Source organism: Ciona robusta, chromosome 3 (genome assembly GCF_009617815.1).
Source record: "Ciona robusta chromosome 3, ASM961781v2".
In the NCBI taxonomy this organism is placed as follows: Eukaryota; Metazoa; Chordata; class Ascidiacea; order Phlebobranchia; family Cionidae; genus Ciona; species Ciona robusta.
In genome coordinates, this window is record NC_143237.1 from 4,481,817 (window position 1) to 4,497,711 (window position 15,895).

The 15,895-nt window shown below is 37.2% G+C and overlaps 1 protein-coding gene across 1 annotated transcript in view; it reads left to right on the forward strand.

The window, feature by feature from the left end:
* The first annotated feature begins 3,647 nt into the window (after positions 1-3,647).
* LOC149738340 (caspase recruitment domain-containing protein 11-like) overlaps positions 3,648-15,895 on the forward strand; it is a 39,918-nt gene continuing 27,670 nt past the window's right edge. The window contains exon 1 of the mRNA XM_089873598.1: positions 3,648-3,905. Within this exon, the coding sequence (XP_089729724.1) occupies positions 3,823-3,905 (83 nt within the window). The 5' untranslated portion in view covers positions 3,648-3,822. The remainder of the gene's footprint in view (positions 3,906-15,895) is intronic.

Sequence of the window (15,895 nt, forward strand, 5' to 3'; positions counted from 1 at the left end):
TTGTACAAGGCAACAATAATATTAGTGCATGTCAGTCTTCGCGTAAACTACGTTAACAACCTAAGTAACAGCATTAACAAATGTAGGTAACCAAAAACTTCAGTTGCCTGCTACTCTGCTAGTGCTGCTACAAGTGCCGTCGTTTTCCCGCCAAACTGCCAGACAGTGTTTCCGCCAAAGAGATTAAAACCATGGTTTCCGCTATGTAAAGTGCACGAGGAAAGTAATCGTTAATTAATCCAAAGAGATTAAAACCATTGGTTTTAATCTCTTTGATTAATCGCTCATCGTGCGGTTTTAAATCTGAAAATTAGGTCTAAATATTATAAATATATATTATGATTTGATTTCAATCAAGAGAATAAAGAATAAATGCTGGAATTGAAAATTGAGGTAAGTGCGGAAAAAACAACAACAACAAGAGATCACAGATCTAATGAATGAACACGTATAAAGCTAATTAGCATAAGATAGTAGAGTCGGGGAAGATGAGACACCTTTAACACATATTATTCAAATAGCCTGATCGTGTTTTAAACAATTAACAACGGTCTGTGGAAGTCGTAAAGATACGGTTTTATAATTCATTACATGTACTTTGTTTACTACCAAATGAAATGAGAAAACAAAATGAAAAGGTGTCCCATCTACCCCCACCCTGCTATATTAGTTAATCCTTTTACTACAACGGTCGACTGGGCTCGATCAAAAACAAATCTGAAGTAACCAACAAAACGGGTCCTAGTCGCCATTGGTGACTGTGGAGCAGTAGGCAGAATGTATTTATACCACAGAAATAAAAGTGAATAGAACGCGCATCTCCAATGTCGGTAAAGGAGAGACGTGATACACTCTCTCTCTTTCGCGGGTCGTTTCCGTTTACCATTGTAGTCAATGGAATCGAGGGCGTTTTATGTAGTGTTTATTCGTTTTTTTTACTTATTTTAAAGTTATAGTAAAACAACTATTTTCTAGTATATATATATTTCTAATAAACCGTTTGTTTGAAGTTTTTTATCAAATTTATTAAATAATTAAATTTCCTAAACAAGCGCTAAACTGTAAGCGTTAACCTACCAAATAACTTAACTAGCCTAATAAACTTGAGTAGTTGGTGTAGTTTTTGAAATAAACAGCTGAAACCTCCTAAAACTACTATGCGCCTATCTTTTACAATGGAGACTAAGCGAAATGGGGACGGAGTCGGCGGTCACGTAAATAGAAAAAAGAATATATCATGGTTTTGGAAAGTTGCGCCTTCTACTCTTTTTTATATCTCTCTCATCGTGCGGTTTTAAATCTGAAATTTTTCAATCAAGAGATTAAAAAAAATGCTAGAACTAAGAATTAGGATATGTGCGGAAAATAATCATCCTATCAGCAACAACAACAACAAAGCCAAGAACAACTGTCCGACGAAAAAGGATCTGTATGGTCACTAACGTGCCCCAAAACATATTTTTAGAATTTTCGCACGAACCAGCCTTTAATATGTAAGAGCAACAGAAAAAAAGAAGAATAGAACGCGGATCTCCAATGTCGGCAAAGGAGAGAGCCTGATACACACTCTCTCTTTCGCGGGTCGTTCCCGTTTACTGTTGTAGTCATTGAAGTCGAGGGCGTTTTATGTAGTTTTTCTTCGTGTTTTGACTTGATTTCAAGTCATAGGGTAAAACAACTATTTTCTAATATGTATATATTTTTAACAACCCGTTATTTGAAGGTTTTTAATTAAATTTATTAAATAATTAAATTTCCTAAACAAGTGGTAAACTGTAAGCGTTAACCTACCAAAAAACTAAACTGGCCTAATAAACTTAAATAGTTGGTGCAGTTTTTGAAATAAACAGCTAAAACCTCTTAAAACTTCTATGTGCCTGTCTTTTACAATGGAAACCAAGCGAAATGGGGACGGAGTTGGCGGTCACGTGAATAGAAAAAAGAATATATCACAGTTTTGGGCAGTTACGCGTTCTACTCTTTTTTATTTCTGTGGTCATAGCGCTATTGTTAAGATGTCTATAACCCCAATATTATGAAATCACAGATATAATATAACAGATATAATATAATATATATATTATATCTGTGTATGAAATCGGAATGAGCACGGATTCATTCAAGCGTGACGTGTCAAAACTTTTTCACTAGTTTCGGTTATAGGCTGTACCGCCTTATAGAGTTAAATACACAACAGAATATGCGTGAAATTTAATTAAAAAAGCATGCTTGAGAGTACATGTTTTAGTATCGACCAATATACGCAGACTGTAGTTGTTTTTGATTTTAAATTGCATAATAAAAGTGTTGAAACCTGGTTTGCAGAGTTAAAATGCTCCCTTAAGAAAATAACTTGTTTATTGTAAGTCTTAGTTATGTTATAATTTTCCCAACATAGGCAGCTATGCGTTGAGATATCAACAATCAGTGGTGTCGAATTTATAAAAACGTAGGGGTTGCGACATTACACTATGTTAGCTGAAAGTAGGTATATATGTAAAATCACGCATATAACGTGTGCGGCATTTAATGGAAACGTTAAGATGTATAAGCTTCGCAATTAATTGCAGTAAGTGTTTAAAAAACTTAACAATACGACATGTAAATATCATCATATAATTGCCAATACGTTGATTATACAGACACACCGCCACTCGTTACGATAATGGAGCACATCACAATACCGCGTGTGACGTAGCATTGTTCAACTGGTGCAGCATTGCGCAATATCTTACCTTAATTCTCTGCGTCACAATATTGTTTATAATGCAACATTTGACTTTAAAACTCGTAGTTGGGCAACATAAAAGTTGTTCGCATCACAATTGAATACGTAACAATTTTGTGTTGGTTGACGTTGACGGGCGCAATGAAGTTTGAAAATATCATTTTAACAAAACTCAAGGATACAAACAAAGTTAATTAAACATGCGTTAATCATGTATCACAACACACGATCAAAGCTGTGTTCGCCTATCACCGATCAAAGGAGCATTGCCCCATGATCTTCCTTCGTTTTAACAGACGAACTTATCAAGATAAGGTTTGCGAGCGAGAATAATGTTTCACATGTGGACTAAATAATAAACGTGTGAATTGTTATTGTGTTGCAATAATCAACGTGTGAATTGCCATTGTGTCTATGAATCCACGCGTGAATTCTTACTATTTCCACAAACATGCGTCTTGGCTGAGGAAAATATCGTATATAAATATAAAGCAGTGACCGACCCGAATTAAGTAGTTTATTCTTGCCTGTTTAACAGGAAACTTACATTTATTTTACGCGCAACTGTTAGGAAGGCAATTCATGACATGTGCCCGTCTTAGAAAAAGAACACCCATTTTTATAGTTTAATTTTCTTCTGGTTGGAGTGTTTTAAGTTTAATTCGAATTGCTTTCGGCATTTCGGGATAAAAGCAGCTTTGGAAGTAGACGTTAGATGACATTTAAAACGTAGAAATGACTGGTAAACATTACATTCTCACACAATAATAGAATTGTAACCGTTACAATTGGCGATTTTGCGATTTTCAATGTGACGTAACGATTGTCTGACGTAACACGCAGCCGTTATAGGTAACCACGCAGGGTACAAAAATAGCTAGTTTATACGTTGAGAGAATGAAGGCGTTGCATAGCTACTATAAAGTAATTATTTGATAAAGTTAAATATATTTATTTAATAAGATTTAAGGAATAATTTGCTTTTATAATTGGAAAATCCAGGGGTTGCTGCAACCCCTGCAAAAATCTCAGGGTAGGCCTGCATACCCTGCACCATATAAATCGATGCCGGTGTCAACAATAAAATCAAGATAATGTCTTTAACTTTGGATTCAATGTTGTGTGACAGCTCTGATAAAGATGACATGGATTGGCAAGGAGAACTACAATTGTACAGGTTTAAAACTTATTAGTTTTTTTTTGCAATTTTGCTGTATCTGAAAAGTGAACCCAAAATTTGTCACTGGTTATGGCTAAAGGAATACCTTGTAATTAATTAATACACATGGGGTAATACTAATTGGTAATACTGCCGCTGTTGACCAGTGAAAATTTTGGTCTCAAAATGTTCCTTACGTCTCCCTGATACCCGCTGTATAAATTTTTTAAAAAAAAACTCGGGTGCTCGTGTCAAAAATTAACTTTAAAAATGTGCGAAATCGTACTGCATCAATACGTATTTGTGGCGATTACTCAGTTACCGTGAATGAGCAGTTGGAAAGCCACCGACATCCCATACCACTCCCCGACGAATTAATGCAGAAACTGGGGTGGCGGATATGGCTTTACCAAAATAGATTTAGCTAATGCGTACAACCAAATTCGACTCAGTGATGAGAGTCAGCGGCGACTTGCCCTAAGCACACGCAAGGGGGTGCTACTACAAAAACGCTTACCTTTTGGAATAAAATCAGCACCTGCAGCCAAGCAGTTTGTTTGTTACGAAATAGTATGGATTCACATGTGGATTCATTGCATCATAAAAGCGATTGTTTGACCTGGCAATTGATTACGACATAATAGCAATTCACACGTTGATTATTTGTGTCATAATAGTGATTGTCCCTTTGATTATTTACTTTGCCCTACCTTTCTCATAACTGCGTGTAAAATGAATATAATTTTCCTATTAAACGTGGCAACAGGCAGTAATATACAACCTAAATATGTTTCAGAAGTATAACTGCTTTATATTTACGATGTTTTCCTCAATCAAGCAGCATGTTAATTCTGAAATAGTAAGGATTTACTCGTGGATTCATTGGGCCACATTAGCGATTGTCTGGCCTGGTAATTGATTACAGCACAATAGCAATTCACGCGTTGATCATTTGCGTCATAATACCAATTGTCCCCTTGATTATTTTGCCTGCAGTTGCTTGAAAGCACGTTAAATATTTGCCATTTTACGTATGTGATCAAGTAAAGTATTAATACGTTTGCAATAAATACTTCTTACGCGGGTAAATGCAATGTATTGCGCACCTGCTTTAGAGATTAGAATGAGACCGCTAGACGGCCTTAGCGATAGAAAATGGGTATGCCATATACCCTATAAATATTTTGAGGTATGCGCCACATACACGCATACCCAGGATCGGCGCCCATGCTGCTAATGTAAATATATTTTAATTTGGAGTTCCATTTCCCCCTTTATTGTAGTTTTTTATGTTTTGCGCATACGATATAGCTATTATGACGTCACTTAGCTATTAAAGGGCCTAAACACACCCCAAATGTACTTCGCTTTAATCGATAGAGTGTGTTTTTCTAATTCCAACGACACCTTACTTGTTTTAATCGGTTCTGTATAACCAAAGATATTCCAGCTCAAACACCGTAAAATTCAAAAAACTGATTTGAAAGTTGCGTGGCGAAAAAAATTGAGAAGTGTACTACCCACGTGACAAACACGTAAAAAAATTGTTAAAGCGTGGCCGCTCTCATTCAGAAAGGCGAGAGGCAGTGTTTTCAGCGAAAAACGAGAGAACAAAAAAAAACGCAAAAAAGCACAAAAAAACCGCAGATTTCGCTTTTACGAATGAATCAGTCACGTGTCTGGTACGTTCCTACGTCACAATCACGGAGCTCGTAGTAAAAAAAGGATAGCGCTAGAGATCACTGTTTGAGGACGAATATCTCCGCCTATACTGGACCAATTTTAATAAGCAAAGTATTTTTGGAATCAATAAAACGGTCGCTTTATGAATTTACCATAAAAAATAAAAGTGACGTGGGGTGTGTTTAGGCCCTTTAAGACGTAATAGCATTGGCGTAGAGTTTTGCAATTGCGTGGAAGTGCGGCGAACAGGCAAAGACAATTTAATTTGTATGTATCTTAACGCAATAGTTAGACCTTCTACGCGACAGGAACACTTATCACAATGTAACGTGGTTTAATTTGCAAGTGTAATACCGCTTAATCTTTTAGTAATCTGGAATTTAATATTTACTCCGTCGGCTGCGTAACAAATCGTATAATGTTAACGTAAGTTACCTATTCCTGCAGTTCTGAAGTAACAAACAGCTTTATTTTATCATAAATCCGGCATTTATGCAGGCAAGAAACATTCGCAATTGTGACGTAACATAACTAGCTATTTCGTAATACACTTACGGTATTTGATTGCGCAATAATAGGAATTGTGACGAATGCGTATTACGTGAGCAATATAAACCAGGATTTTAACACGTGTATGTTCGGGCATACGCGCCTAGTACGGGGAGGCGGGGAGGCGACGCCTCCCCGGCATTTACCGTTATGACGTCAGAAAAACAGGCCGCGTAAGTCTAAACCTCGCGCATTTCTCCAACCGAAAAAAAATGCTTTGACCGTTTTATAGACAACTTTTATTTTCCTTGCACAATGTTAAATGTTCCTTGCAACGAAACTGTATAGTCCATATCCATTGTAGGACCAAGCGCGATTATATGTTTTCACTATAACACGCGTCGACGGCCGTCACTTTCCGCCAAAAACTAAGACTCGCGTAAGCGACGTATCTACGAAAAAAGAAATAACTTCTTTCATGTGCTGAATAGGTAAAAATGCTAATTATTAGGCCGTCTAAACAATGTACACATAGTTTCGGCAAACGGTATAACGTGACAGTATTGAATTCGCGGAGAAGTAATTCGTAATAGACGCGTTGTTATTGCATTCTCGAACTACAGATTCTTGCCCAAGATCAACAAATAGTTTGGATAGAAGGTTAGAACAATTTAAACAATGGAAATAAAACCTTCAAAATACTGCAACAAAACCGATCTGTCACGTCAAGGCTGTTCTTTCCGCGGTCACGAGGACCAGGATTCAAACTTATTTCAAACGTTGTATTTGACGTCAAGTTGTGTCTAAAACAGCAACATTTTTGATTGCTCAGACTTAATATACAACACGAAATGCTTGAGTCTGTAAACGTCTTGTGCTTGGTATTCAGAGAAGCAAACAGTTCAGTATTTATTCGGTATAATGGCTAACGAGAAACTCTGCAATTGGCTTTCGTTGTAACTTTTTCTCTTTCTTTTCCATAACGCAAGCTTTACTGCATTTAAACTCGGTAAAGATAGATATGACCATTCACTTAGGCTTTTATGGCCGACGAGATGGGTGCCTCGTTATGCAGCGATAGACGCATTCTTGCAAAAATACGAAAACGTATTAGATTGGCTGGAACAAACTTCTTAAATTTCAGAAATGAACGATCGCATCTACAAGTCTTGTATCTATTCATTTGCGCATGAAAAAGTGTTAAACATACTTTTAGATACAAGTGATAAATCGAATGTTTGTAATAGTAAATCCCGTTGCAATCCAAAGCTGGTCCTTAACAGTTTAAACATTCCGAAATTTACTTAGTGATATTACGTGTGTCATTTCCAGTAATAGTTATGATGGTGGCACAGCAGTTGCTTTTGTTAAGTCTTGTTTAAATTTTACCGCGAATGCGGGTCTCGTATATAGAGCCCGACCGATATTGCATTTTTTCAAACCGATACCGATATTTTGTAAATTTCAGTTGCCGATATCCGATACTTTAATGCACCTAAAAAACTTGACTGATTAAAACCGAAAAATCTGATAGGGCCGATAAAAATCAAACTACAGGCTCAATTATTATAATTAGTTATTAGTCATCTTGTAATTACTTAATTGGTTAAATTGTAATTGTTTTAAATAAATTTTACCTCCCTTCCATTAAACAAACATTGTATTTATCAGCCAATGCAGTTTATTTGTGTATCACGTTGAGGCTCAAAAAAATGCGTAAGTGACCTAAAGTAACCTCGACGTCGACGTTACACGCGCCTGATAAACATGACATGCAGTGGACGCCTGATCAGACGCTTCGACTTATAAGTAAAATCAGCGGTTCCCAATCTTTTCTAAAAATTTTGCCTGGTGGACCCTTTGCAATTATTTTGATATTTCGCGGTCCTATAAAAATCAAAGAATGCTATAGAAAAATGCAAAAACCACACCAATGAAAGAAAAAGCAAAAACTATCAAACACAGTAACCTGTTTAAATGGATGGGTGCACTTGTTTTGCTGCAATTAAATCAATGTTTGGTTTGGTTTTGAATCACAATCATTGCTTCATTGCGGACCCTCTGTAACTGCTGTACGGACCCCAGTTTGGAAACCGCTGCGTTAGATTGTTACGAACGAGTTGAATTAGGTATACGAACGAGTTTACGTTTATGAACAAGTTAGCGCTCTGCATTAATTCTGACGTAAGTGTGGGCAAACCGAACATCAGGCTGGAAAATACCTTACGCGAAGGCGTTCCTTAATCTTGCTAAACTTACCAAGAGTTTTAATCACGCCGACACACCAGTGGCGGATCTAGAGGGGGGTGTTTGGTGTTTGAACACCCCCCTCAGATATTTTATACATATTTTCGTTACGTAGCTCTAAACCAAAAACGGCGCGCGTCAAAGTAACGATCGTTTGTAGTTAATTAAAATCAAAATTCCGTGACTCAAAATCAACTACAATACTGCTTAAATTTCTGTTACTGATTGCGCAACTTGTTGCAATCGTTATCTATATTATCGTATGCATATCTACATGCTAACGAAAAGATCACTCGTCTGGCGAGCCAAACTGCAGGAGGTAATCCTTTAGCTGGTGGCCACCTGAAATTTTGGTTTCAAAATGTTCTATAGGCCTCACTGATACCTGCTGTCTAATTTTTTTTTGCGAAAAAGTCGGGCGTTCGTGTCGATAATTAACTTTGAAAATGCGCGAAAACATGCCTCGTCACTGTAATTCGCCTGACTTGCGTAAGGTTAACGATTTATTACGTCACAATCGCGGTTTGTTACGTCACAACAGTGATATATTACGCACGTTACGGGACGTTATAGCCTTGTTTTTTCGCACTGTTTTATGCTAGTGAAAACCTTAACCCCATGCCCTAACCCCTAACTCCCAACCACTAACCCCTAACAAATTACGGTATCTGTAACGTAGAAATTAAACGTAACAATACGCATTCTATGATGTAATAATCTAACCTTTGTTTAATTCATGACGGCTCGTGTGGAAAATACGGTAACGCAGCTCGATTTCGCGCATTTTCAATGTTAATTTTCGACACGAAAGCACAAGTTTTTTCAAAAAAAAATTAGACAGCAGGTATCAGTGAGACCTAAGGAACATTTTGAAACCAAAATTTTAGGTGGCCAGTGACCACCAGCTAAAGGATTACCACTACAGGAACGGTAAATCTGCGATTACCTGCTGTTATAACCAAAATAAAAGATTGAATCTATAGTGGCGAAATCGGTCTGGCCAGTGGCCACCAAGCTTTATCTAAACACACATTTAATTCACATGCTTGTTGCGTTTACGTTCGTAGAAAGTAATCATCGTAAACGAGACAATCCTTTACTTAATGGCAAACGTGAAAAAGCATACATTCAACATGTTTTAAGCACCTGCAAGCTAAATAATGAACGTGTGAGTCCCTATTATGACGCAAACAATCGACGTGTGAATTGCTATTATGTCGTAATCAATTGCCAGGTCAAACAATCGTTATTATGATGCAATGAATACACGTGTGAATCCTTACTATTACGTAACAAATACACTGCATGGCTGAGGAAAACATCGTAAAAATAAAGAAGCAATGCTTCTGGAACAGATTTAGGTTGATTTTTACGGCCTAAATCGTTTAGAATGCAATGCAGGGATACAACATTGTCTGTTTAGCAGTATTGCAATAATATTGTTTGTTTAACTGAATTCTCATGCAGTAATAGAGAGAGTAAACCAAACTCCCGTAAGCAAAAAATAGTAACAGGCTTTCCAGAAATATGCGTATCGTATTATGTTTTAAGTCTGCCTAACCGGTGTTGCAACTATAAGTGATGTAACAAAATATTGTGGCAATTAATATGAACGTGATACAACGAACGTTTGGTTATAGTTAGTTAAAAGTTCCTGTGCGGCAAAATTTGAATACGAAAGTCGGTATTATGACGTAAATAATCAACGTGTGAATCCCTACTATGACGTAACAAACATTCTGCTTGTCTGAGTAAATCCTGCGTAAATAATGACTTTATTACGCGTAGCATAGATTAATGTTGCTACCGCGGGCGAATGCAAGTGGTGAATTAAAACTTACGGATTGATTTACGCACATATTAATACGGCGCTTTGCAACTATTAGTTAAACATTTTCTTGCGAACACCCCCGTCAGAATAATCCTAGATCCGCCTATGCGACACACGTTAACAATTTACCTTCGTTCAGTGTGCGTCGCATTGTAGTGAATAGCAACTTCTATACGCTAACAACGATTAGATACTCAAAACATTTCCCAGCATAAAAGCGCAATTGTTCTATGAAGCAAACAACACCTTAAAGGCAATAAACCACTATTGTAATAATAATCGACGCAACAATTGCTGCTGTGTTGCAACAATCTAATTGTTACTCAATCCCGAATAATCCATGTGTGGTTTGGTACTGTGTCATAACAGAAATACGTGTTTATCTAACTTTACGTAAGACTCGTAGTTATGATGCAACCGGTAAACTTGTTGCGCAATCAAAGCTAAATGCCCAAACTCGTCCAACCGCGCATGCGACCGTAATCGCAAAGAGACAGCGTAGTTGATGTTTCTCGTTTTTACTTTTTGTTATGTATCGCCTCCCCGCTGATTTTGAAATCTAGGCGCCTATGTGTTTGGGGATTGCTTACAAAACACAGGCATTCTTAAACTGTAAATTCCTGTTAATTTCAAAAGAGGAAGTTGGTTGCCTCGGTTGCCATAAACTGCGGTTGGTGATCGCCGTTTAGTTTTACAGTTTTTTAAACTAGCTTTTGTTAATAATTTGTATGCTGACCGAACACAGTTTGAGAAGTATGGTACATGAAACTGAGCCGTATTTATATCAGGAGAGCTTTTTTTAATCGGCATAAATCGTTTTTACCCACAAATATTTAGTACTGACAGTTTGTGTCTGTTGCAAGTTGAAATCGTCGCCGTAATCTGGCTTTAATCGGAAAAAAAACGAAACTAGATTGACGCTTCTTCAATTAAGTTTGTACGTTGCGATCAACACTGCACGAGGAATCGTTTGCTTATAGACAAAAAAACACTGTCAGTGGGGCAGCAGAAGGAAGTTCGTTAAAATATTAGTAAAAAACTAAGACACCCCTGTGCGAATTTAGTACTTTTAACACTAGTACTTTTAACACAGAACGCATGCGTCTATGATTTACGAAACTGCTAGAAAAATTTAAATACGAATCAGTATCGACTGTATTTTTGTTTTTTTTACCATGCCTGATGCGCATTCGCAACTTTCAACTCTCAATCAAGGAAACTAAACATTGCTATAATAAATACTCCCATAAGCATACATATTATGCGATCCTCTGGTCTAGCACATGTAATAATGCTAGTTAATCCATGATTCCTTTGTTTCTGATTGGTCAATCAGGAAGGGGTAAAATGGGGTGATTTGCCGCATATTTACAAACAGTAGGATGTTATGTTGTAATAATCACGATTGCGCAAATATAAGTCAAATTTTAACACGTTTCTTTATGAATTAATCTGTCGATTGTCATCATCTAGACATTATATGCGCGTGCGGTATTCGTTAATTAAACAGGAGTAGCGAATTCCTAAATTGGCAAGAGTGCGTCGCACTCCGCACGCCCGTACTCTACGCCAGTGCGTAATAGGATTGGGTTCGTTTAAGGCATATGGTTCATTTTCTACTTATTGTGAAGTATGGTCTTGGTGCTCTGATCACACCTTTTTAAATCGCGGTGGAATGGTTGAAATGCACACACGCATTTCTCGTTCTATATCCAAGCATGATCGATATTTAGTTTTGATTGACGCTACCTCACAAAACCCAGTCTTACACAGATACGATATTGCAAAGGGCAGTAGTACACAGAGAGCTTTTGTTGCACACTTGTGGATTTTTTTGGCAAGTGTTGCTCCCCGAAACTAAATTATTTCGAATGATCAAAATTTTGTATTTAGTGTGAAGTTGGATGTTAAATCGGCGAATTTTTAAAATACGTCGGCAATATGCCGAGGATATAAAAGACGTGGGCAGGGCGTGGTGTCACTGACACGATGTCGCGCGCGCGTCTCTGATCACAAAATTCTTTTTTTAACTAGTTACGGTTTCTTATTACCACCGGACCAGTTATCACAAACAACAACAACGTGATGGTATAAATCTTATTCATCTTAAACAGGTAAATCATAACAGAGTTTATTAGGGTAGAAACAGACTGGCGTTTAATCACAAACTCGGCATAAAAAAATAAAAGTTACTAACGAACTCGCCTACACTACGTTCATACACCAAACAAAAGAGCGCAAAAACGAAAGAACGCAAAAAAGAAACAATGGAAAAGGGTTTTAAAATTCAAAAGTTTCTAAAACCCCAAAAAATCTTCATCCGAAAAGGACGACCACAAATCATCAGTTTCTGAATCGTTTTCTACAGATAAAGATGGGGTGCTACTGGAAGATTGTTTTGCCAACTTGGCAGGGTAATTAATGCCCTGTGGTCTTCGCACACCCAGTGTTCTATTTTTTTAATTTCCGCCGACCGCAAATTATGACGTCACAAATTTCCGCGAAAATTACGACTTTCGTAAATACTGTGTGCATTCGTACAATGGTTCGCTGACATAATCACTAATCAGTGATTCAGCTAGGGATGCACATTACAGAATTTCGAATCCGTGAGATTCGAATCCTTTTGTATTCGAATCTAATTACGGGATTCGGTATTCTGTTTAATGACGTCATTACACGTCATCTCATGTACTATATTAACAATTTTTGAAACTTATTAATTTTGAAAAAAAATATTTTTGTGTTTGTGGGACTTTCGGGAGTAAACGTTTCGCAACGTCTTTTCATAGCCTGCTATACGTTTCATGCGCAAAAACTACCCAATAGTACAATTTTTGATCATTCTACAGCTCATGACCCAACAAGGCTGCTATGAAAGGGTCAATAAACTGACTTTTGTGGGTAACATTTTTTTTTCCTATAAATATAAAAAGATTCGAAATTCTAGATTCGGAATTCTAGATTCGAATTAAAGTATTCTAGGATATCCTAGAATACCTAATTATTCTGTAATGTGCATCCCTAGATTCAGCTAATCAGTTATAAAGTTAAACCGCACGCATAGTTTGTAATAGTATTTAGAGACCAACCGATATCAATTTTTTCCACCGATACCGATACCGATATTTTTAGCTTTCACCGATACCGATATTTTACCGATATTTTTACACTAGCGAAACAAATGAAAATAATCAATCTAAATCTGATTTAATAATTGTATTCGAGCAAATGCAAGTTATAGTACAGGAAACAAAGTTGTTCTGCGTGTTCGCCAGTGAGGCGGCTTCTTTTATCTTCATATATATTTCCAATTGTGCTAAAATCTCGTTCACTTGGCACAGAAGAAGGCGGTGGATTTAAATATTTTCTAGCTAGTTTGGCTAGAATGACAAAACGAGTTTCATTATTTTTCCACCAATCCAGTGGATGTCCGGTAGACCGATCAATAAGTGGTTCTGAAAGATATTTATTAATTTCTGTTTGAACATCTGTTGATTCACACTCATTGTTATCAGTAGATCCTTGACCTAAGACATTTTTGTACAAATTGGACAATAGGTCATTCTCACTATCACTGGATTGTTTTTGCTTCTTTGCTGCCACTGGTTCTTCTCCTTGGTCTTGTTCCTTAACTTCATTAATTAACCAATCCTTAGCTCTACCTAAGACAATCTCTGATGAAAATGGTTTGTCTTTGAATCGGGGATCCAGGAGGCAAGCAATCACCACTGGTTTAACATTTTCAACATTACAATATCTTCTTAACAGGCTTTCACACATGGTTCCTTTTATAGTACCAATCCCAAATGTTGCTTCATTATCACTTTGTAGAAGAGCTTTAAGTACTGCAATACTGGGTAGTATGCATGATGCGGAAGCTTCAGAATGACTAATCTCCAACGTTATCGTCTCAAAGGGTATCAATAAAGCAACTAATTTGGCGACAAGTTCCCACTCATATGTATTTGGTAAACTAAAATGACCATACTCACTTGCATATATGCTGAGAGCATGCTTCTGTTCCAACATCCTACGCAACATATGTAGAGTTGAATTCCATCTTGTTGGGATTGCCTGTATAATTGAATGAACCGGCAAACCAACTTGGTTTTGAATTGCATGTAGCCGTTTCTTTGCAAGTGTTGAATGATTGAAGTGTGTGGCACAGCGTTTAAGCTTTGCCACAATATCAATTACGACTCTTTGAGATTCTATACCCTCTTTTATTATTAATTGCATGGTATGTGCACAGCAGCTGAAATCTGAAACATCTGCTACCCTCATGCCTTTGACAACATTAGCACCACTGTCACGTAAAACAAGCAACACACGACTTCTGTCAATTTCCCACTGGCTAAGAATGTCCAAGAACACTTTACCTATGTAATCTCCTTTGTGAGACTCCGACATTGACTTTACTGACAAAACTAGTTGCTTTCTCTTCCATTGATTGTCAATAAAATGAGCTGTTAAACTCATAAGAGATTCAGTTGAACCTGACCAACAATCTGTAGTAAATGACAAACTCTCTCCTGCATTTTCTTCTTTGAGCATATTTTTAATTTTATCAACAACTTTCAGGTGAACTTTAGGTGACATTTCTGTTCTGTAATACTTTTCATCTTTAAGATTGTACCTTGGCACTGCAGTCGCCAGAAGACGTTTGAATCCTATGTCATTTGTGACTGAAAATGGCTGTATATCTGTAGCTATCATCTCAATTATCAGCTTATCCAAATTTCTGGACCGACCATCTGTATTAGACCACTTTCTACTATTGTCAAACGACTGAAACAGTGTAGGCTGCACGACCTTTGAACTTTTGCCTATTTTATGGCAGTGCGCTTGTTCATACACTTCTGACTTCTCTGTGCTTACTACGCAAATGTGACCATAGGTTACTTGTATTTTTCTGAGCAGAAGAAGTGGAACCTTGACTGACCAAGTTCTTACACAGTTGGCACTTAACTGAACCTTCCGAAACATTAAAATAATCCCAAACTTTGCTAGAGGAAACTTTCGCAATGGCACTCATCTTGCAAGTTTTATTATACTAACGATATGCGGTAATCTATTTCGCGTGGTTTGTTTCGCGCGCTTACGCTTCAACGTCACGGCGCCTTTTTCTTTTTTTTCTAGCCTTTTCCCCTCTCTCTTCTCTTCGTTATATTCGCATACGCACATCGCTCGAACAATTTATATATCGGTGCTTTTTTACCGATACCGATTATCGGTAGAACGTAAATATCGGCCGATAATATCGGTGAAACGATATATCGGTCGACCTCTAATAGTATTATCATGCTATTTGTACTCTACGCAAGACAATTTTTTTATAAACGATATAGGAAAACGAACTATATACACGAGAGCATAGACGTCGGAAAATATTTTAAATGAAATATTAAACAGCGCTGCTGGCTTACATTGTTTAGAATGCGATACAGCGAAAAATCCTCGTCTGTTTAGCAGCAATATTGTTTGTTAATCTAAATTTAATGTACTAATAAAGAGAGTACACCAAACTCGCGTTAGCAAAAAGTAGGCTTTCAAGAAATATACCCATCGATTGTCCCATCGAATAAGGTACGAGAACGCTGTGTATACCCATCGAACTGAGCTAAAATAAGCTTTAATGCATGGGCAGCTGTGTAAACAGTGCCTATTTTCGGCCGGATTTTTTTAAAACTGCCGGCAAAAAAACAGCCGGCGTGGGAATCCGGAATTTATTTACTTTGCCGGCTGGGTAACATTT